The following is a 24,545-nucleotide window of genomic DNA, read 5'->3' as shown; positions in this document are numbered from 1 at the left end:
AAAAGATGGCATAACCCAGTCATCCAAAGTGAAAGTTCTCCTCCAACACCAAATTGTTCTATATTTATGGTCCACATAATGTTCAGAAAATAGTCACACCATTTTGAGCATCGGGTTTGGGGGGGAGAGGGGGGAGAAATCGGTAAATTCGTAGTTTTTTTGCGTTTTTCGTCAATATTTCTAAAACTATGCGGTTTAGCATGAACAATCTTCTATACAAAAATGTTCTACAATAAATTTGAAATAAAAAAAGGTCCAATGCATAATCCTTCTAAAATGAACGGTTCCAAAGTTACAGAGGTACTATAGTATAATTGGTCCAAAAAAAGGCCAAACCCAGACATCAAAAATAAAAGTTTTCCTCCAACGCCAAATTGTTCTATATGGTCCACATATGATTTTGAGCGTCCGGTTTGGGGGGAGATGGGGGAGAAGTTGGTAAATTATTAGTTTTTTACGTTTCTCGTCAAGATTTCTAAAACTATGCTTTAGTGTAAACAATATTCTATACAAAAATGTTCTACATGACATTTAAAACAAAAAAGGCCCTATACATAATTGTTATAAAACAAAAATGAATAACCATTTTAAATTTCGTTGCAAAAGGAAAGCACAGCCGAACAATATTCTAGTCCAATCAGAGAGTGCATCAAGCACCTCTACCGGTTTCGAAACTTATTAGTCTCTCATCAGGAGGCACATATGCTGCTCTCCCTGATCCAACCAAAACAAACCCTAGCGCGCAGTCCCGGATTGCAACGAACGAAATGGCATAGATGCCCTAGCGGCAACTGCTAGCAAAAAGACTAAGTTTTCACTCTAGTGGCATACAAAACAACATAATGATATTCTACATCCCACCAGAATGAAAACAATTCATTTTTGATTTCATTTACTCTGATTAGAGTACAAAGGGAACCATTCTCGTTGGAACTTTACCGCGCTGAGCAGATGGGACGTGAATTATAAATTGTAGAATTCCCTCATCTTTCTTAGTCTCAGCATCCGTATGGCTTGCAAATTGTAGAAGCCTCGGAGGTGTAACCAGAGAATGTTCCCATTGTTTTCATTCTGGTGGGATGTAGAATAGCATTATGTTGTTTTGTATGCCACTAGAGTGAAAACTTAGTCTTTTGCTAGCAGTTGCCGCTAGGGCATCTATGCCATTTCGTTCGTTGCAATCCGGGACTGCGCGCTGGGGTTTGTTTTGGTTGGATCAGGGAGAGCAGCATATGTGCCTCCTGCTGAGAGACTAATAAGTTTCGAAACCGGTAGAGGTGCTTGATGCACTCTCTGATTGGACTAAAATATTGTTCGGCTGTGCTTTCCTTTTGCAACGAAATTGAAAATGGTTATTCATTTTTGATTTACATTTACTCTGATTAGAGTACAAAGGGAACCATTCTCGTTGGAACTTTACCGCGCTGAGCAGATGGGACGTGCATTGTAAATTGTAGAATTCCCTCATCTTCCTTAGTCTCAGCATACGTATGGCTTGCAAATTGTAGAAGCCTCGGAGGTGTAACCAGAGAAGGTTCCCATTGTTTTCATTCTGGTGGGATGTAGAATAGCATTATGTTGTTTTTTATGCCACTGTGAAAACTTAGTCTAATTGTTATAAAATCAACGGTTCCAGAGTTACGGAGGGTGAAAAGTGGAGGTTTTCGATACTTTTTATATTTTTTGGGCAATTGATGATGATTTTGGGTGGTGAGGTTGATGTTTCTTCAAGGGCTTATCACTAACATACCATCGGCTACTGAAATAGCAAATTTAATTTATAAAACCCAATCCTGTTAAAGAAAATCAGTAGGAAATTGCCCAAATTTCATTGCCTGTTCACCCTCCGTAACTCTGGAACCGTTGATTTTATAACAAGAACCTTTTTTGTTTTAAATTTTATGTACACAATTTTTGTATAGAAAATTGTTTACGCTAAAACATAGTTTTAGAAATATTGACGATAAACGTAAAAAAACTACTAATTTACCGATTTCTCCCCCATCTCCCCCCCAAACCGGACGCTCAAAATGGTGTCACATTTTACTGAACAATACATGGACCATAAAGAACAATTTAATGTGGGAGGAAAACTTTTACTTTGGATGTTTGGGTTAGGCCTTTTTTTGGACCAATATTATATTATACTACCTCCGTAACTTTGGAACCGTTAGTTTTAGAAAGATTATGCATAGGAACTTCTTTATTTAAAATTTAAGGTAGAACATTTTTGTATAGCGGGTTGTTTATGCTAAATCGTATAGTTTTAGAAATATTTACGAAAAACCTAAAAAACTACGAATTTACCAATTCCCCCCCCCTCTCTCCCTCCCCCAAACCCGACGCTCAAAATGGTGTGACTTTTTTCTGAACATTATGTGGACCATATAGAACAATTTGGTGTTGGAGGATAACTTTCACTTTGGATGTCTGGGTTTGGGTCTATTTATACCATACTAATAGTAGTATGTACTTGTTAGCGTCGATTACAGCCAGTTAAAAACGTTTTTTTTTTAATTTGACGATGAAGAATGAGTTAATTCGGGGATTATGGAGTACCTTTTTATTTATCAAATTATTCCGAAAAGTATTGAAGTAAATATAAATAAAAAATGGCAATGGCGTGACCAAAAACTTTATTTATACTTACCGAATTATTGTAAAAAACTTAAAAAACAGTACAAAAATAAACATAAAAAATATTTTTTTATTGACTATTCGTGTATTGTTCCCGCGAATACATATGTCTGCAAATTTTCGTTCATTTGTATTGAAGAAAAGGCAGTCAAATTAACGTCTAAAGATTTGATGCAAACTATTGAACTAAATAAAAGCGTTTAATAAAAATATATTTTGTGTTATTGAAAAAAAGTATATTTTTGTTTACCGCAAAAATGGTCGTGTAATATGAAATACCTATATCAGGTAATATGGAATACAAGGAAATAATATTCTAACGACAAAAATCGCAAATATGGCAATCGCGTTCGGCATTAACGCATTAACGCATTAACTCGTGTTTCCAGAACTCGCATCTTAGACACTGCACCCACATTTCTCCCCTTAAATCAGCCGTAAGACATCCTGAATAGAAAAGACATTCTACTTCATCTTTTGAGTTACTGTCCATATTCGGGAATTCTTCATCATCAGTCGAGTCATCTAGGTGTGGGATACTATTACTTAAATCATCCGAAGATATGTCGTCTTCTACCAGTTTCTTTCCCGCTTTATTCCTAACACAACTGAAACTTGATGGCACAACATCCATTTTGGTGCTACCAGGTTTTGCATCGTCAGTTGACTTTTTCTCTCCGTCGAACCAAACTTTTCTTTTAAATTGATTTTTTTCAATTTTCGATACGATTGATTCTTCCAGTTAATTTTTGTTTGGGGTTGTAGTCAAAATTTTGGCTCTTCCCAATTTTCTTCCTCTTGTGCTTTGTCGTTTTTTAAGAACATGAATGGGAAGTATGTGTTGTGGTTAAACTGGTTGTTCATTTGTCCCTTCATCGGCATCTTCCTTATCACGAGGCGGGTTTATCTGGCTTTCATGTCCGACAGGTGCTTCTTCATTTTTTTGTGCTTCCACTAAAAAATTGGATTGAGAGATTTATTGAATATACAATTATTTATGTATAAAATATACGCGGATTTTTAAGAAAAGCAGCCAATAGAGATAAATGAACTTTGCGGTAAATATACCCATCTTTTATTGAAAAGATATAGCTGACATAAAAAGTGTTTATATATTTTTTGTATCTAACAAAACCTTTAACATTATAACCTGTTTAACATGATCAGGAATTCTTAAGATTAGTTAAGCATTTTCAAAATTTTTAATTGGCATTTGAGGGACATTCCTTCGGAAAAAGACATGATTATATGTAAAAATCTTATAGATTGGTCCTTTACATGGCCAGGTGCTTTTGGAGCTCAGTGATCTGGAACTGGAATGTGGATTGGGAATCACCCATCCGATGCACAGAAAGAAGATCCGATTGGCTATCGAGGAGCATCGGAATCCAGCGCTCGTGAGGTATCCCTGCATCGCGCAACTAGGACATACTTGGGTTTGCAGCGAATGGTTACCAGATTTAGGACTATCTCAGGTAATTTTATAGTTTGATACTTCATATTATTTTAAATGTAAGGAATACGGATAACATCTTTTTGTCACCACTCAATTTGTATATTGTATTTCCCTATTAATTTTTTTATCAAACTTACTTGTTTGTTTACTCACTTTAGGAACCGAAGACGTTTAGATACAATACGCGTCTCTTTGTAAAGATAAATAAATCGACTTTACTAAATAACAAGATATTTATTCAACATCAAAACTAATAGGGGAGTCAATAGAGATTTTGACTTCGGAAAAAATCAAACAAGATGGAACTTTTTGTAATTTGATTAAGAAATGTTTAATAAATAATATATCAAAAAGTTCTACTTCAAAAGTGGGTGCTTCATTTTTTATTAAACAAATTAACTGCGAAATTGGTTGTTTTTTTTAACAAACTCCGAAAATAAAAATCTTAGAGAAATCTTGCTTGACCATTGAAAAATTCAGAAAATTTTACAAAAAAAATCTTATATAATTATTTTTCTAAAATTAAATCTATAGCTTCTATAATTTTTTATTTCTAACGCTAAAGTCACCATTCTCACAAACATTGGCGCACTGTAAACTAACGTTCGGCGAAGTGCACGGTTGAGTTATTTTAATAAAATTCTCTAACTAATATAACAAATGAAATTTTACAAATTGGACATGAAAGAAGAACAACCACGCTATCTTATGGTTATAATAAGAAGAAATAAAATGTATGGGTATTAGCACGGTGTGGGCAGAAAATAAGCCATATGAATTTTGTTTAAAAAAGATTTAAAAATGTGTAACTAATACAATTTTACCTTTTATTTATCTTTTGATAATAACAGTTTTTGATATTCTGGAATATAAAGTGTTATGCTCTGTATTTTCTCTCTGATATGAGATTGATCAGCATATTCTTATCTTGATTAATTAATTAATTAATTTAATTACTACTTATGAAAAACAAAACCAAAATTAAATAAATCCTTACAATAAAATTTATTCTCAGGGCTAATTTATTTTAATATATTTTAGTATGTTACCTTTAGTTTCTGGCTTCTAGTATCTCTAGTAGCTTACTTCAATCAGCACAAAACAGGGAAAATAAATATACTCAATGTCATATAAATTGTGTAAATATTTTTTATTTATCCAATATACCATAAATATAAGATTTAAATGTATGCTAAAACACAATTTTGTTGTAACTATTTCTTATCTAATAAATTAATCTTTAATTCTACTATCTCCTTTTTTAAAAAAATTTTTATTTAAATAATTCGGTAGACTGTTTTTACTATTATATAAAAAAAACAAAATTTAATTTTCAGCTTTTGAATAGATTATTTATTTCTTCTTTGAATTTATGAAAGACTAAATTATGCTGTAGAACTGTTCAATAAAATATAAACAAATATGGTATGTGATATAAAGCAACTCTCTTCGTTTCACAAATAATCTGACTAACCTTTTTTTCTCTTCTTTACTTCTTCTCATGGATTGTGTAGTCCTCTATTCTCCCACACGTGCTTCTCGGATGCTGCGACGATCCTTCTCGTCCAAACTGCTTCACAAACAAACAACAGCACTCGCTCGAAATCTCTTCTCAGTTTTCTCTCTGCTCGATATCTTGTGCAAATTGATATAAACCGGCTACTCGTTCCAGACAGAAACAGGAATCTCTTCGGACACGAGGAGATTGAACTTCTCAACTCGATCAACGATTTCGTTTCAACACGATTCTGATTATATGGCCACCAACTTCACCACTTTACACAACCTTACTACTTTTCAAAAACTGCACTGGTCTTCTAGATGTTCATTACACAGTGACCTTTTTTCCTTCTCAAACTCAGACTCAAACACTCTATTCTCCCTCCATCCATCTCTCTCGCCAATCCCAAAATATCCTCTCCACACATTACATCCCTACTTTTATTTCTTAAGAACAAATTATTTTTGAATACAACTTTTCCGTCTTGTCAAATTCCAGGAGATACCAAAATTACTTTTGTGTTTCTACATGCTATAAAAACTTAATATTCTAAAACTCAACAATTGTGTTTACCGTATTTCCTTCTAAGAAGCATTTATAAACGTCCTATTGTTCACTTCAAAGCGAATACATGTACTTTCTAATCCGACCGTATTAATTGTATAAATCCGTTCGTAGAATCATTAATACTGAACGATTTTCACTTTCCACGAAACACTGCTTGTGACATACTAATACTATTTACAATTTTTGGCCATATACAGGGCGATAAAAATCTATGATCTCGTGGTCTTTGACATAAATTAATTTTCTAAATTTTTCCCACAAAAATTATGTAAAAAAAAGTACCTTACTCTTTAACGAAATTGATAAAATTTGATATCTGATGGTTGAGTATTAGATTTAAGACTATACAGAGAATTTTAAAAACTTTTGATAATAAGTTTTGATAATTCTGGAATATAAAGGTGATTTACTCTTTAACGAAATTCATATTTTTGACATACCTCGTATAAAATTGATAAAATTTGATATTTGGTGGTTGAGTTTTAGATTTTAGACTATGCAGATAATTTTATAAGGAATAACTTTTTTTTGTAAACTTGATAATAAAAAAGTTGCCTATATAGTTCCTAGCTACGCAGACATACTGTATAAGAGCTTCTGTATAAGAATTTTCAAATTGTAATGCCATATTCGGATTTAGCATAATTAAAAACAAAAAAAAACATATTTGATCAAAGTAAAATGATGAATTCAACGATGTTTTTAAAATTATTTATACAAAACAAATGTTATTGTTTAAAAAATTAATAAACGAATAGTCGTCGTCAACTATCGACCCCATTTACTGTCAGCATTACTCGGATATTTTGTAAAAAAAAGGTCGAAGTACTACAAAGTAGGTGTAGATATCATCCGCGCCTATCCCAGATTTTTCCGATTTGCAAACTTTCCACAGTACTTTCTTGTACACCGTACGTAATGCACTAATTTTTTTTAGAACGGTGTTTCGTTCGTCCGATGATCAAACTCCTGGTATTTTTTTACGAGCTCAATATATGCCATATTTTTTATTTCTGTCAAAATATTCTTTGCTCTTAACGAGCCACAAACACGTGTAAATTTTATTGTAGGGAGAAATCGCTGCATTCTGTTTACACGCTTAGACAAGTCGGTACGATTCTCCAAAATTGCTCCGGGGGCGGTCAGCCATGCAATCCAACTCCAATTCCGATAAATCGCTGGGATGTCCCGTTTACACACGACGATAAATTAAAACACCTCGATAGTTACGAAAAATTGCTCGCGTTTATCGCAGCGTTAAACCGGTTTTAAGAGTGGCATAACGCAAGATGCGAAGCACGTGGAGAACTGTAAATTGTTTTCAGAAAGTTTATTTCGAATTTAGATAAAGGTAAAGGGGATGATGATACATGATACATACTATTATTATGCATATAACAGATATCAAAGGAGTTAAAATTTAACGGTTTGAAATAAAATATATTATAACGTCATAGATCGTTACAGACGTTTATTAAAATGTAAATGGAGTAAGTGTATGCTTTTAATAAACTTTATAGATATTCTCTCACACCGTTCATCTTTCCGATGGCGTTAACAAATAATGAAACTGTGCACTCTCCCGAAAGTGTAATAAATTTCTTATATTAATTTTCTAAGCTGACAAGTATTAGACTCGCTAGTTAAGGCTACGCAAGTAGGAAATTAATTACCTGGTTTTAATGATAAATATCTTATAACGTTTATTTTGGATAGCAGAGTCTAAAGCTATTTTAACGTACAATACTAAGGCATATGATAGGGCTAAAATAAAATCATCAATATTGCTTGGAAACAAACATAAACTAGCGACCCACATTTTTGGATATACTTATACAGGATGAATTATTGCGTCGGGTATATCGAATCAGAACATACATATCTAAACAAAATACATAGGTACACTAAAAGGGATTGAGGTATCTACTGCCTGCAATCTAGTTTCTCGCATGCATAAACAATATGGTTGACATTGTTCTGAAGCTATTTCCCCGTGGCCTCTTATGCAATTTATTATTTTATTGGTAAGCCCCAATTTAATTTAATCTAATGACAATTTTAGGTTCTCTACTACAGAGCGCGCAGTTTAAAATTTCATGAAACAGCCTAATTATATGTAGGTGTCAGTTGACTAAAATATCTCCAGTGGGGAGGATTGTCTGATTCTGAGCTGATTTTTGTTTGCTTTTGAAATAGTTCAGCCCCTTAGCGCATATAGGTCTAATAGGTATTTTCCTAAGTACTTGATCAGGTATACTTTCCCAATGGAAGTTATGGTGAGTTCAAATTTTTCTGATGGCAGACGGTACAATTTGGTACTCCTAACACCTGGCGCTGGAGAGAAGTATTTTGAAGCTGATTATCTTCTGGCAAGTTCATATCTTTCTTTCTTTGTTGTGTATTTATTTATGATCTGACACCCACACCAGTGCGGCGCTGTTATGTTCTGCCAGTCTATCAAGTTCTATTCGAAATTCTGGTCTAGGATTTACCTTGGGGCTCCTAACAGCCCCGATAGCCTCTTGACTATCTCTGCATATCTATTGATCCGCATAAGTTCTAAAGCCTTCATAACTAAAAATTGTTACCAACTGATCATAATTCCTACAAATTGCACTATAAATTTACGATAATTCGGCATTTTTTCAATATATAATTTTTTTTTGAAAACTCAATACTTTTTGAGATATTCGTGGTTGAAAATTGGCCATTTTCATTGAAACATAATACCTTTTCGAACGGTTTCTTGCGAATACCGTAAAAACTATGCATCTAACTAAAAAACTATATTTAATATTTTTGTAGGTTATAGAAAAACAAGAAAACACTTGCCTTCATAAATCTTATAGTTATAATACAAAAAGAGATATTTGGTAGGTGAAAATAGTTTGTTTTTTGGTACATTCTCAAATTGGTGTATTCATCTTGAAATAAAAGAGGAACGGTTAACTTTAGGTACATAATGCTTCTAATACCTTTTGTAGTGCTTGAAAATACCTTTAAAATGGGCTATATTAGAGGTCCATTACATTAAAACTAAGCGAGATATGCTAGTAATTTTAGTAATTTTAACCTCCATCCACCAAAATGTAAATGCATCGTTTTCCTTCTACAATACCTTTTATTATAGTGTTATTTTTATGTTCGAAAAGTTGGACTGGTTTAAAATGAATGGTTTTTGAAAAAAGATCAAATTATAGAGCGCATTTTCAAATTGTCTGAAAAATCTTACTTTTTCTCCATGTAACTTGAAAATGATAAGAGATACAGTAATGAAAAATAAAAAGGATATTTATATCTGACAAATCCCTACATTTTTGTGTGGTGTCTTTATTTCGTATTTTTTAACTTTTTCGAGTTACATGGAGGAAAAAATGATTTTTAAAAAAATTTAAAAATGCGCTCTATAATTTAATCTTATTTTTTTCACAAATCGTTTATTTTAATCCAGTCCAACTTTTTTAACATAGAAACAACACTATAATAAAAAGTATTCTAGAAGGAAAACGATGTATTTAAGTTCTGATGGATGAGGGGTTAAATATACTTCTCATTTCTTCCTCAAGTACATTAGTCATCAACTTTTTTGCAGAATATCTCGCTTAGTTTGAATGTGATGGCCATCTTGTATTGCTCATTTTAAAGGTCTTTTCAAGCCCTACAACAGTTATAGGTATCATTATACACCTAAAATCGACAGTTTCTCTGTTATTTCAAGTTGAATAAACGGATTTGAGCATGCAGCAAAAAAAAACTCTTCTTACTTACCATACCCCTCTGCATTTTGACTAGAAGATTTATGAAGGAACAAATCTCTTTGTTTTTTATAACGTACAGAAATATTTTATATAGTTTTTTTGTTAGATGCATAGTTTTTAAGATATTCGCGAAAATCCGTCCGAAAAGGTGTAATTTTTCAATGAAAATGGCCAATTTTCAACCACGAATAACTCAAAAAGTAATGAGTTTTCACAAAATAATTATAGAACAGCTTTTGCTTAAAGTTACGTTCTCTAGCCTCTCCCGTGGCTATTTTAACCAAGACGTTTGTCACCCGCGAGAAGGGGTGGAACCACCCCCAAGATAAAATCGCATATCGGCATAGGGAAGACTTTGTTTCTTGAGCTATTCCCTACTTACTGTGAAAATATCAAGTAAATCGATTTAGTAGGATGGAATTCGGAGCCAAATACCCTCATTAACTGCCCTAATACTATTATGAATATTACAGATAACAAATGAGTTAAAATTTAACGGTTTGAAATACAGTCGAACCCGCTTATTGGAATAGCCTTCGTGCCAATCAGAAGTATTCCTATAACCGGGATATTCTAATAACCGATCATTAGTCGGTAGTAGAAACGTTTCGGGACCTCAAATTTCTATTCCTTTAACCGGGATATTCCTTTAAGAGGTATTCTAATAAGCGGGTTTGACTGTAATAGCTATTTGTATAACAAGGGAGGAAAGTGCTACTTTTCCTCCCGAGAATGAAGTTTACTGCCCGACGCGTAGCGGAGGGCAGTAATCATTCAAGGGAGGAAAAGGCACTTTACTCCCATGTTATACACATGGTTTTTCCACCTTCCTCAAATAACAAGTCATTTTTTCATTTTTACTTAATTTATTTATGTAACTAACCAACAAAATTTATTAGAACTAAAACTAACAAGTAGGTACAATATAACTGTCAACTGTCAAATATAAGTCAAATTATTAATGTAAACATTGTTAAATCAGAATAACAATTTACTGTTTTTTACCATTCTGCAAAATACAGAGTGTTTTTAAATAAACGTTAAAATGTGTAGATACTTACATAATAGAAAATAGATATTGTACAGGGCGTCAATAAGTTATGTTTCATGAATGAAATACCATGACGTCACTTTTACTTTTCCTTCCTAGGGAGGAAAAGTACAACTTTGCTCCCTACAATCAGGTCCGGAAAAGTATACTTTCGATAGAGGTAGGTGGAAAAATATATTACTTACCTATATGGTCATAGATAGTTTAAGGCGTTTATTAAAATGTAAGTAGAGTAAGTGCATGTCTTCTTAATTAATAAACTTTACCGTTAATCTTTCAGATGGCGTTAACAAATAATGAAACTGTGCACTCTCCCGAAAGTGTAATAAATTTCTTATATTAATTTTCTAAGCTGACAAGTATTAGACTCGCTAGTTAAGGCTAGACAAGTAGGAAATGAATTACCTGGTTTTAATGATAAATATCTTTATTTTTTTTTGGATAGCAGAGTCTAACTAATACTATTTTAGCGTATAATACTTAAGCATATGATAGGGCTAAAATAAAATCATCAATATTGCTTGGAAACAAACATAAACTAGCGGCCCAGATTTTTGCCTATATACAGGATAAATTAAGAGGATCGGTACGTATTTTCGGCTGCAATGCTATTCAAATGGGGATTCATTTTTTCGAATCCTGAGAAAATTTTTGAAAAATTTAAACGCAGATTGAAAGATTACATTATTAGCGAGGACTGAAAGTCCCTGAGAACTTCTATAATGTTTATTTTAATAAGTTACAGGGGTGAAAAACTAAGAGAAAATTTAGTGTGATTTTTAATTTCAAATATATCATTCAAAGTAAACTTCTTATTTATTCTAAGGGACTTTCGGCCCTCGGTAATAATTTAGTCTTTCATTCTGCGTTTAAATTTTTCAAAAATATTTATTGGTTTTTTCAGGATTCGAAAAAAATAAACACAATGCCGTGGTAATATTTTCCAAATCTATCTTTGTCTTACAACGCACTCAGCCGAATATAATATTGTCAGCATATATTGTCAGTCAGACACTGACAATCATTGACAATTTTAAATATTTGACATTGTATCGGGAATATGTTGAGTTATTGATTAAATATTATTGATATATAGTGTATTTGATAAATAATTGATTTAAGACGTGAACTTAGTAAAAAGTTATTTATTGTGTATTATTTGTGGAAGATCCAAGCAGAGAATACATCAGGATAATATATTCTGTGATCCAAGTATTTTGTTGTTAAAGATGTTCAAAATTGTAAGCGTTCCATACCAAAATATATTTAAAAATCACTTCAACACTTTTCCTCTTTTCTTGATTGAGTATTAGTCTTTGTTGTACAAATAAATTATTACAATCACTGAATACATAGTTAGTGAAAAAATTATCACATTTATTAACTGAATTAATAATTTGCAATTATAAAAATAACAGTTATCCAAGAACATTCAAAACCCATCTCTTTAAATTAATGATGACATTTTCAAGTAGAATGACATTCTAGTAATATTTACATATACATACCAGTGTGAATTTTACTACACGTAATTTGCCGTGTAAAGACAGAAAAAGTAGGGATACACGTAAAATATTTGCGAATTATATACCCATAGCCTTAATGCGTCGGGTATATCGAATCAGAACGGTATATCTAAATAAAATACATATAGGTACAGTAAAAGTGATTTGAGGTATCTACTGCCTGCAATCTAGTTTTTCGCATACATAAACAATATGGTTCACTTTGTTCTGAAGCTATTTCCCCGTGGCCTCTTATGCAATTTATTATTTTATTGGTAAGCCCCAATTTCATTTAATCCAATGACAATTTTAGGTTCTCTACTACAGAGCGCGCAGTTTAAAACTTCATGAAACAGCCTAATTATATGTAGGTGTCAGTTGACTAAAATATCTCCAGTGGGGAGGATTGTCTGATTCTGAGCTGATTTCTGTTTGCTTTTGAAATAGTTCAGCCTCCTAGCGCATATAGGTCTAATAGCTATTTTCTTAAGTACTTGATCAGGTATACTTTCCCAATGGAAGTTATGGTGAGTTCAAATTTTTCTGATGGCAGACGTTATAATTTGGTACTCCTAACACCCGGCGTTGGAGAGAAGTATTTTGAACCTGATTATCTTCTGGCAAGTTTATATATCTTTCTTTGTTGTGTATTTATTTTTGATCTGGCACCCACACCAGTGCTGCGCTGTTATGTTTTTCCAGTCTATCAAGTTCTATTCGAAATTCTGGTTTAGGGACTACCTTGGGTCTCCTAACAGCCCCAAAAGCCCCTTGACTATCTCTGCATATATATTGATCCACATAATTTCTAAATCCTTCATAACTACAAATTGTTACTAACTGATCATAATTCCTACAAACTGCACTATAAATTTACGATAATTGCGCATTTTTTTTCAATATAAAAAAGATCATTAAGTTTTTTGATCAGATCAAAAGTTACTTAAATTGCACATCTTAAGTCGCAATCTCAAATGATGGCGGGGACAACAAGTTTGCAGCCGAAAGTGAGAAATGACATTTCAATCCGCTTTGTAAATCATGGCGGCAATTTCAAAAAGTTTAAAAATACCTGAGTGTTGCTACAGTTAGTGTAAATAGAAATCATTAATAAAAGTATTCGCTGTGTGCAAGTACTTGGAGGGGATACGAGAAACGATCGTGCGTGAGTAGCGGAGAAATATCGCAACTTTCCTAACATATTTCTTAAATAATTCATATTGTCAAATTGATCTATATTTCTGTCATTGAAGAAAATGGGATTTCGCAAATGTGTTATAAATTGTAAAAATTATATGTTGCTTCTTAATATTGATATGATATGCAATTATTGAAGTGAATTTATTTAATTATTGTTTTTTGCTTGCAGTTTTGAATTTTAATAATTAATTTTATTTACTACATACCTACAATCTTAACCTTTTAATAACAACCACAATTTTACTTTTTCTTCTTATACTTTTTTTGGGCTATGGCCTTGACAATTATCCAGTAACCAGGACTAATATAATTGGCCAATATAATTAAAAGTGCTAAAAATGTTGCTGAGCTATGAAATCAGGTGTCTCTTTTCCGAACTTGCACGGTCCCAATACCAAGTCAACCTGAAATATGTATTTCTGACTATTTGGTCTTCATCAATACGGTGCAGCCAAGTCAGAAAACGAGCATGTTAACTGGGAAAAGGATCACTACAGAAGCAATACAACCAGTTTTTGACAATAATATTAAAAGACCCGAGGACTCAGGGCAACAACTAACACATCCACGGAAGCTACAAATGTCCGAGAAGAGGAATAGCCAAACGTTTAATATATTTAAAACACATCGAAAAGGTTTATGCTAGTGAATAAATATAGATGAATGTAAGGGCAGTGCTAACATATGGCTCAGAAACTTAGTCACTTACTCAGAATGACCAAGAACTGCTCAAACGTTTTGAGCAAAAAATTTTAAGATGAATATATGGTGGCATAAAAGAACAAGGTTTGTGGCGCAGGCGTTACAACTTTGAGTTGTATAGAAAATTTGGGGAACCTGACGTTGTACAATTCATTAAGGTAGCACGCCTTAGACGGATAGGTCATGTAATCAGGCGAGAGGAAGATGCCATAGTCAGAAAAGTTTTGATCGAAATTGGCCAATAGGACAACGAGCAAGAGGAAGACCGAGACTTAGGTACCAAGACAACATAGAAACTGATTTAAAATCTATTGGATTTAGAGCATGGAGAAGAGTTGCCAGAGACAGGGGCGAATGGAGGATTGTTTTGAACAAGGCTTTGGCTCATAAAGAGCTGTAACGCCACTGATGATGATGAAATGTAAGGGCATGTCTCACAACAAGGAAATAATAACAAACAGAAAAATATGTATGTTGTCGGATATGATACTGGCTTCGCCAAGCTCGCTATGTCCAGAGAAATGAGATTTTTCTCGTGACATATCCCAATCCAGGCCGAAACCAAATTTTTTGAGTAGTATGGACATCTATATTAATAGCCTTTATGTTTTCTGCAGCCGATTTTAATGACATACATAGTTATAAACAAATGAAGATCAAAAAACGGTAAATTTTCGTTTTTTTCGTCTATAACCAAAAAGTTAAGCATTTTAAACAAATTTGAGAGTAAGAAACTCATAAATCGTTTAAAAAATTTCAATATGGCCTTCGCTGAATATGTCTATCCTTACTAGTTGCTTAGAAAATTGCAAAATAAATCGTAAAATTTGAGTTTTTATAAATATTCATAACTTATGTAAAGATTATCTTACAGTCCCTGCTCAATTTATTAGATTCACTCGAGAAATATCAGTTTTTTTATTTCAAGCACCTTGAAGTATCTTCAAAGTTATACTGAACTGCTAAATGGGTTAAATAACAATAATTACTTAGATAAAAAAGATCAAGGCAGGCTTTGTCTATATTTGATTCAGAGTTGGACCACCATCTCCATATAGCTATTTCAGCATCCTTATGCCTCATCAGTGAAGCTCAGAAGTCTCAACTCTGAAGGAAATACAAACAATTCTGCCAATTTAAGGCAAACCATCGCAATGCAATGAACCCACCTCTGAGACGCAATTTAGCGACATCTCTCGTATTACGAGGAAAATAACGAAAATCCCCAGATACAAAGTTTACTACCTTTTAAACAATTAGAATAATTGAAATAAAAACATAATAAACAATATTTTAAATCTAAGACTTTTCGTTAATAAACTGCTTTCTGGCTGCATCCCGTATCTCCGGATTTTACAATATATAATCACAAGAGACGACGAAAGTAGGAGAAAGTAAATAGAGGACGCTTAGGCCACGCATTTACCTTCCCTTCGCCAAGGAAAAGGACCGAAAGACAGTTTCTAAATACTCAAACTGAGTAAAAATGAAAAAGATAAAAAAGATCAAGGCAGGCATGAATAATTAAATACTTAATAATCATGCTACATAATTAAGCTAAAAATGGTAAATTTTTTTATTGAATTGTAAAAACTTGACAGATGGCAATAGACTTGGGATAAAAGGGCGCAATGACTCGATTTTTTTTAACTTTAGTTTTTTAGTTAAATTAGTGATTGATGTTCAATTTTCGTAAAATTTGCAGTGGTGAGTGTTAATATTATTCTAACGTTGTTCTATGTGAACGTTGGTTTTTAATTTATTTTAAGATATTAATAGAAATAGGTTAATTTCTAAAAGATGGATATTTTCGATTGGAATTTTTTCATATGGGTGATTGTAAAAACCTTTTTGTTGAGTAAATCTCATCTGTTAGTGTTCTTTTAGAAAATATCGCATGTTGTCAAAAAGAAATAGCAAAAAAATGCTGTGTATCTTAATCTTTAGTTCGAAGGTTGAGTCAAAAACCTAAAGGGAAACATCATGTTACATCGATTTGGAGGGGTTGGTATGACAGAAAGATTTCAATAACTCCGAAAGGGCAAGGATTTTTAATGAATTTGGCTGTAAAACACAAAAGAGTCACCACAGCGATATAAGGAATAAATTAGAAGAAGCAGAGTGTTCAGTATCGCAGTCCACTGTACGCCGAAATTTGTACAGTATGGGATTCAAATGTTATAGACCAGTTAAGAAACCAAAACCATCACTACAAATGCTCTAGAAACGCTTATTTTCGGCCAATTTGCATAAATATTAGATGACTATAAAATATTAATGCAAATTGACCCAAACTAAGGCTTTTGAACATTTGTGGTGATAGTTGGTTGTTTAGTTGGTTCCTTAACTGGCCTAAGACAATTATTGAATTCCATGCTGTACAAATTTCGGCGTACAGTGGACTCCGATACTGAACACTCTGATTCTTCCAATTCATTCCGTATATCGCTATGGGTGACTCTTCTGTATTTTATAGCCAAATTCGTTAAAAATCGTTGCCCTCTGGGAGTGACTGAAATCTTTCTGCCATACCAACCCCTCCAAATCGATATAACATGATGTTTCCCTTTAGGTTTTTGACTCAATCTTCGAACTAAAGATTAAGATACACCGCATTTTTTTGCTATTTCTTTTTGACAACATGCGATATTTTCTAAAAGAGCAGTAACAGAAAAGATTTGCTCAACAAAAAGATTTTTACAATCACCCGTATGAAAAAATTCAAATCGAAGATATTCATCTTTTAGAAATTAACATATTTCTACTAATATATTAAAATAAATTAGAAACTAACGTTCACATAGAACAACATTAGAACAATATTAACACCCACCACTGCAAATTTTACGAAAATTGAACACCAATCACTTTGGTCTACTTCACTAAAAAACTAAAGTTGAAAAAAGTCGAGTCATTGCACCCTTTTATCCCATTATATTGCCATCCCTCAAGCTCTCACAATTAAATCAAAAACTTCCACCATTTTTAACTTAATTATGCAGCACAATTATTAAGTAACTTTTATTTAACCCATTGAGCAGTTTCGTATGGCTTTCAACCCATATACTGTTAAGGTGGTTCAAATGAAAAAACTGATATTTCTAAGATGAGTCTAATAAATTGAGCAGGGACTGTAGAACCTTCTTATTACACGAGTTGCTGAGACTTTTAGTACTTAAATTATATTTTAAATTTCAAAGCAATTGGTCAAATAGTTTAAAAGTTATTTAATTTGTTTATCCCAAATTCATTTTTTTTGCAACACTATAAGTCAGAAAATTATGAGGTTACAGTAAGACTTCTGACAGTTTATGGAAGAAGAACATTTATACTATTGACTTAATTAAAGATAGTAGGTCAAATAAACGTCAAATTGAAAGGCAGTTTATTTAGAAGTTCTCCTAAAAATTATTAATTTTTAAGGTTTTTTCTTAACTTTTTGAGTATTACGAGTAGTATAAAGAAGTACTAAACCAGTGATCTGTAAGAAAGTGTGAAATTTAGCGCCTAGAAGTTAAATTTCAGAAAACAAATAATATGGAAGGTATACCACCCGAACCTCCAGATAAAGGTAAATTTTATGTAGAAATGGAAGGAGATGGGATGATGGAATATGAGGAATTAAATAAAAATAACAATAGAGTAAATAATAAGGTAACAAACAAACAAAACCAAACAAGTAGTACTATTGAGGTAAGTAACAAATTTAGTTGCAATAACGATGAAACTTTGACAAATTTAAATCAAACAGATAAGTCAGGTAAGCAAAATTTAAATAAAGTAATAAATTTAAGATTAAAACATAGATATCAATTTGGAGATAATGCACCTTATATAGTACACATAGAAAATAAAAACGGTAACATTGGTCGATTACACAGGATCGGCACGGCCCGTTTGATTTTAAGTGCAGTACCTGAAATTGAAAATAATATCACACAAATTACAGTAGTTGGTAGAAATAAAATCAAGGTAGAACTAAATAATTTTGCTAGTGCTAATAAATTAATTGATTCTCAAATCCTTAAAAGCAAAGAGTATGAGGCATATATTCCAACGTTTTTTACTCAAAAGAAAGGTGTTATAAAATTGGTAGATAAAGAGATAGAAGATAATGATTTATTATCATTAATTAAACCTAGATTTGGAATTAAATTCGAAGTATTACATGTAAAAAGAATTATGCGGAAAGTGATTCAAGATAATGGTAATACTAATTATGTAAAAACAGGAACCGTAATTGTCACTTTTAAAGGTCAGTCTATACCAAAAAATGTAATAATAGAAAAAATGATATACGAGGTGGAAAATTATACACCCAGAATAATCCAATGTTTAAAGTGTTTGAGATTTGGGCATATAAGTGCCCAATGTAGAGGAAAAGATAGGTGTGAAAGATGTGGCGAAGAACACAACAAATCTAATTGTTCCAATCCGAATAATTTACTTTGTGTATTGTGCAAAGGAAAACACAGCGCTACTGACAAGGGAGCAGATTGTACAGAAAGACAAAAACAGGAATATATTAAAAAAGTTATGAATAATGAAAATATAACATATTATGAAGCTAATAATAAATATAAAAAATGTTATTCAACAGTAAGTAAAGACCAAGAAAATACTTCAAATAAATATACAATATCTAAACGAAAAAGATCAAGTAGTATTGATTCTAGTAGTGTAGATAAAGAAACAATGGAAGCACGCAGAAAAATTTTGCAAACACCAAGAATTCAAAGTCAGCCTTGTTATAATTTTAATAATCCCATTTATTCTAACACAACACAAACACAAAACGATAATCAAAATAATATAGGAGAAATAATAGTAAACTTTATTTCAGCAACATTAAATCAAATTAATCACAATTTAGATCAAAAAACGTTGGAATTATTAAAATACAATATTTCACAATTATTATTACCTCGTGATGGCTAACGTTTCATTTCTTCAATGGAATGCGAGATCAATTAAAACAAATAAGGGTTATTTAGAAAAATTCTTGTATGACAATAAAATAGATATAGGATTAATATCAGAAACTTGGTTAAAAAAAAGTAATTTTATTAACTTTACTGGTTATAATGTCTTTAGGAATGATAGAGATGATGGATATGGTGGAGTAGCCATCCTTTTGAAAAAATTAATAAAATTTTACAACAGTCCTACTTTTCACCAAATTAATGACATAATGTGCAATAGCATATCAATTAAAATTCAATCCGGAAAAAAGTTAAACATTTATTCAATATACGTAAAACCAAATCTTAAAATCACTCTAAATGAATGGAAAAAGTTTTTTAATAGTCTAGAGAAGCCTTTTATAATTGGTGGTGATTTTAATAGCCACAATTATGTTTGGGGTTGTAGTACTGTAGATACTATAGGAAAAAATTTGTTAGAAGCTATTGAGGACTGTAATCTTGTAATTTTAAATAATGGTAAAGAAACTTTGATGCGTAGACCGAATAGCAATAATAAATCTGCAATAGATCTTACAATATGCTCAGCAAATATTAGTCATTTTTTCGATTGGGATGTTGTGGACGAGACATTAGGATCAAATCATTTTGCTATTATTATTAAGTCAAATATTAATGTTAATAAAGCGGAATGTGTAAATACAAAATTCCAATGGAACATAAATAAAGCGGATTGGTCTCTTTTCTCTTCTATCACTGATAATTTCATGGAAATAGATAATAATTTAAATTACCAACAATTTTTAAATAAATTAAACGAATATTGTAAGATATGTATACCGGAGAAGAGAACAGGGACTAATCCACGATTTAGAAAAACTTGGTGGAATGACAATTGTAAAAAGGTAATAGAAGAACAAAAACTAGCTTTACGCAAGTTTAAACTACAGTCTAATATACAAAATTATATAAATTATAATAAATGTGTAGCGAAAACCAAAAAAGTTGTATTAGAGAGTAAGCGTAATGCATGGAGAAATTTTTGTAAAACTTTAAACAAAAATACACCAATTAAAGATATGTGGAATCAAGCCAAACGATTACAAAACATTTTTAAACCACAAGTAAATCCAGTGACTGAAGGAGAATGGGTTGAGGAGTTTTTAAGAAAATTATGTCCAGATAATATATTTTCAAAAATTAATGTAATGGAAAGAAAAAACTCTATGCATCCACTTTCAATTCCATTTAGTTTCTGTGAATTAGAAATAAGCCTTAAGAATAAGAAAAATACTTCTCCAGGTATAGATAATGTACATTATATTATGTTGGCCAATTTACATCAAAAAGGGAAAGAAACACTATTAAATTTTTTTAATCAAATATGGTTATCAGAAGATATTCCAGATAACTGGAGAGAGTACCGGGTGATTCCTATTCTCAAAACAAATCGGAATCCTGATTCAGCAGAATCTTATAGAGGTATTTCATTGAGCTCCTGCATAACAAAAACACTGGAAAGAATGATAAAACTTAGGCTCGAAAGTTGGCTAGAAAAAAACAATAAATTATCACAAACACAATTTGGATTTCGAAAAAATCATTCTACTGTGGAAGCTGTGAGTCATTTGGTAACAGATATAAATTTAGCGTTTACGAAAAATTCTTCAGTAATCGCTCTTTTATTAGATGTTGAAGCAGCATACGACAACGTTAATTTAAATATACTATATAACAAAATGATACAAATAGGTCTGCCAGAATGCTTCTGTCAAAAAATAATAAAATTGTATGACTGTAGAAAAATTTATATATCGGTAAATAATAACACCTTTGGTCCAAGACTAGCGATGGGTGGTTTACCTCAAGGAGGAATATTAAGCCCTTTGTTATATTTAATTTACACTTCTGATATAGAAAAAAATTTAAACTCAACAAAAATTTTACAATTTGCAGATGATATAGTTATTTATCAAGAAAACATTAAAATAGAAAATGCAGTCAAATCCATTGAAGAAGGAGACAAACATATTAAAATATGGAGTGAATTACATGGACTAAATATATCTGATTCCAAAACCAAATTATGTATTTTTACAAGAAAACGAAAAGAAATACCCAATCACATCTTAATAAACAATATATCCTATCCTGTACAAAGTTATGTTAAATATTTGGGTATTACTCTGGATAGACAGCTTCTCTGGAAAGAACATATAGACCATATAGTTAAAAAAACAGAAAAAGGAATAAACCTTCTTCGATTCGTATCACACTTACGTTGGGGAGCAGATCCAAATATTTCTTTGTTGTTATTTAAAAATAATATAAGAGCTATATTCGACTACGGATCAATATTATACAGTGACGCATCACAGTGTCATTTAAATAAAATAGACAAAATCATTAATAAATCCCTTAGATTGTGTATAGGAGCCCTAAGAAGTACACCGATAAATAATCTACAAGTTGAATGCTGTGAAATGCCGATGGATATAAGACGAAAAAAACTTGGCATCAACCTTTTAGTTAGATTGTATGAAAAAAAGGCAAGTTTAATTTCCAAAATACATCAACTGTTTTTAGCAGACTTGACAGAAAAATATTGGATAAAAAAGAAAACTCTAAATATGGTAGATTTATATTCAAAAATGACAATATATGATAAACAACTTTATAAATATGACATAAACCCAAATTATAATATTGACTTTAATAGTATGGAACAAGTTCAGGTATACTTTTTAAGGGACTATAGCAAGTTGCCTATATCTTTAAGAAAATTAGTGTTTATCTCCGACAGTTCACAAATGTTCAAAGATTATTGTATGCTATATACAGATGCATCAAAAAATATTGAAGGTGTGGGATGTGCCTATTGGGATAGCAGTAATAAAATTAGTAAAATGTTTAAACTAAATTCTATTATGAGTATATACACAGCTGAATTAATAGCGATAATGGAAGCACTAAAATATTTATCTAATATAAATCATTCAAAGTTTATAATTTTTAGTGACAGTAAAAGTTCTCTTAGTAAAATTAGTGCTATAAATCCTAAATCAAAAGTGAACTACATTGAATTATATATCATAAATAAAATTAAAGAACTCCAGCAACAAGGAAAGTCTGTTAAGTTGGCATGGGTTAAAAGCCACTGTGGAATAACTGGAAATGAAATGGTAGATGAATTGGCTAAAAACGCGGTGACACAAGGAGTATTAACCCATTATCTTTGTACGCCAAAAGATATTGAATCAAATTTATTCAAAGAGATTAAGAAAGAATGGAAAGAAAGGTATATTGATGAAAACGTAAATACAGGAAACCACTACAGATCAATCAGAAACTATATTACGGATAAACCTTGGTTTTCTAAAATGGAGTCGACAAAAGATATGATAAGAACCATATGCAGAATGAGATTTGACCACTGTCTTACTCCATCATATTTATTTAAAATTAATATAGCTGATAGTCCACAATGTATTTGTGGACAGTTGGGCAATCTACAACACAAAATTTTGACCTGTTCTCTTATCTCTAATAAAGTTAATATGTTTTTAAATTCACTGTATTCTTTGACTGATGTCCACCATCCCATTAATTTAAATTATTTATTAACATTAGAAAATAATGAGTTGGTATACCGACTATTGTATAAACATATTTTAGATATTAAGCTTAAATTGTAATTGTAAAATATAGAGTAAGTATTTCTTGTAAATTGTTATATGTTAAAAGAAAAAGAAAAGAAAAGAAAAGAAAAAAAAAAGAAAAGGAATATAAAAAAAAAATAATAAAATAAAAATAAAAAAAAATAAAAAAAAATAAAAAAATAATAAAAAAAAAAGAAAGAAAAAATATAAAAAAAGATATATAAAAAAAAATAGAAAAAAAAAATATAATAATTAAAAAAATATAAAAAAAAAATATGTAGATAAAAATGAATGACGAACTTGGACAGTCCATAGTAAAATAGCTTTCGAATGAAGTAGAGGGCTAAAGAAGAATGTTGCAGTTTTTGCTGTGGAACTCTGAGAACATCATTTGGAAAAAAATTAATAAAAATATATATATATATATATAAATCCTACTATCAATTTGGCATCGATACATTATGCATTTACCATCAATTTGGCATCGTCTTGCAAAGTGGCATCTGTATATCGATGCCACTTTACACTACCTTAATAACTTTTTTCCTGTACTTGTTAGCAGAAGTCTAATCAACTCTGTAGTTAGAGATTTGATTCCTTGATGTTACTTTAATATATCAGCTTTCTTTGTTTATTCCTTACTGACTTATATAAGTTTATTCCATAAAATGTTTGAGTTCAAAATGATGGCACAGTGAAAATATTATATACATTTAGTTCAGTGTTTTACCGTTTTGTCGCTGCCGCTATATACATGAAAACGCATATCCCACTTTCATTATCAATCATTTTGGCATCAGAAATTTGGCATCACTGTTGAATACAATATTATCCACAACGAAAAATAGGCAATTTGAGAATGTATATATTATTTTCATCAACAAATCATTCTGGCATCAAGTTGTTTTCACCCAATTTTGAAAAAATGTGAAAGCTTATAATCCAAGGATGGTACTAAAGGTGAGAAATTTGACCTAAACTATCTGTCCGTCGGTCTGTCCGACCGCGAATATAACTCTTACGTCATTATACCAGGTAGAATGACAAATGAGGTGTCAAATGAAAGCGTATAATCCAAGGATGGTACTAAAGGTGAGATATTTGACTTAAACTTTCTGTCCTTCGGTCTGTCCGACCGCAAATATAACTCCTCCGTCATTATACCAGGTAGAATGACAAATGAGGTGTCAAATGAAAGCTTATAATCCAAGGATGGTACTAAAGGTGAGAAATTTGACTTAGGCTGTCTGTCCGTCGGTCCGACCGACCGCGAATATAGCTCCTTCGTCATTATACCAGGTAGAATGACAAATGAGGTGTCAAATAGAAGCTTATAATCCAAGGATGGTACTAAAGGTGAGACATTTGACTTAGGCTGTCGGTCCGTCCGACCGCGAATATAACTCCTCCGTCATTATACCAGGTAGAATGACAAATGAGGTGTCAAATGAAAGCTTATAACCAAAGATGGTACTAAAGGTGAGAAATTTGACTTAGGCTGTCTGTCCGTCGCGTCGGTCAGTCCGACCCCGAATATAGCTCCTCCGTCATTATACCAGGTAGAATGACAAATGAGATGTCAAATGA

General features: G+C 31.8%; 1 protein-coding gene across 6 annotated transcripts in view; it reads left to right on the top strand.

Annotated features, from left to right (window-relative positions):
- LOC114330643 (kazrin) overlaps window positions 1-24,545 on the top strand; it is a 490,500-nt gene that overhangs the window by 391,169 nt on the left and 74,786 nt on the right. For 4 of the 6 annotated variants that reach the window (XM_028280046.2, XM_028280051.2, XM_028280044.2 and 1 more), the window contains one exon: window positions 3,903-4,112. In XM_028280046.2, the coding sequence (XP_028135847.1) occupies window positions 3,903-4,112 (210 nt within the window). The remainder of the gene's footprint in view (window positions 1-3,902; window positions 4,113-24,545) is intronic. The other 2 variants (XM_028280047.2, XM_028280052.2) reach the window with 1 other exon arrangement.

This window comes from Diabrotica virgifera, chromosome 2 (genome assembly GCF_917563875.1).
Source record: "Diabrotica virgifera virgifera chromosome 2, PGI_DIABVI_V3a".
Lineage (NCBI taxonomy): Eukaryota > Metazoa > Arthropoda > Insecta > Coleoptera > Chrysomelidae > Diabrotica > Diabrotica virgifera.
The sequence above is the reverse complement of the archived record's forward strand: the minus strand, read 5'-3'. Positions and strand labels throughout refer to the sequence as shown.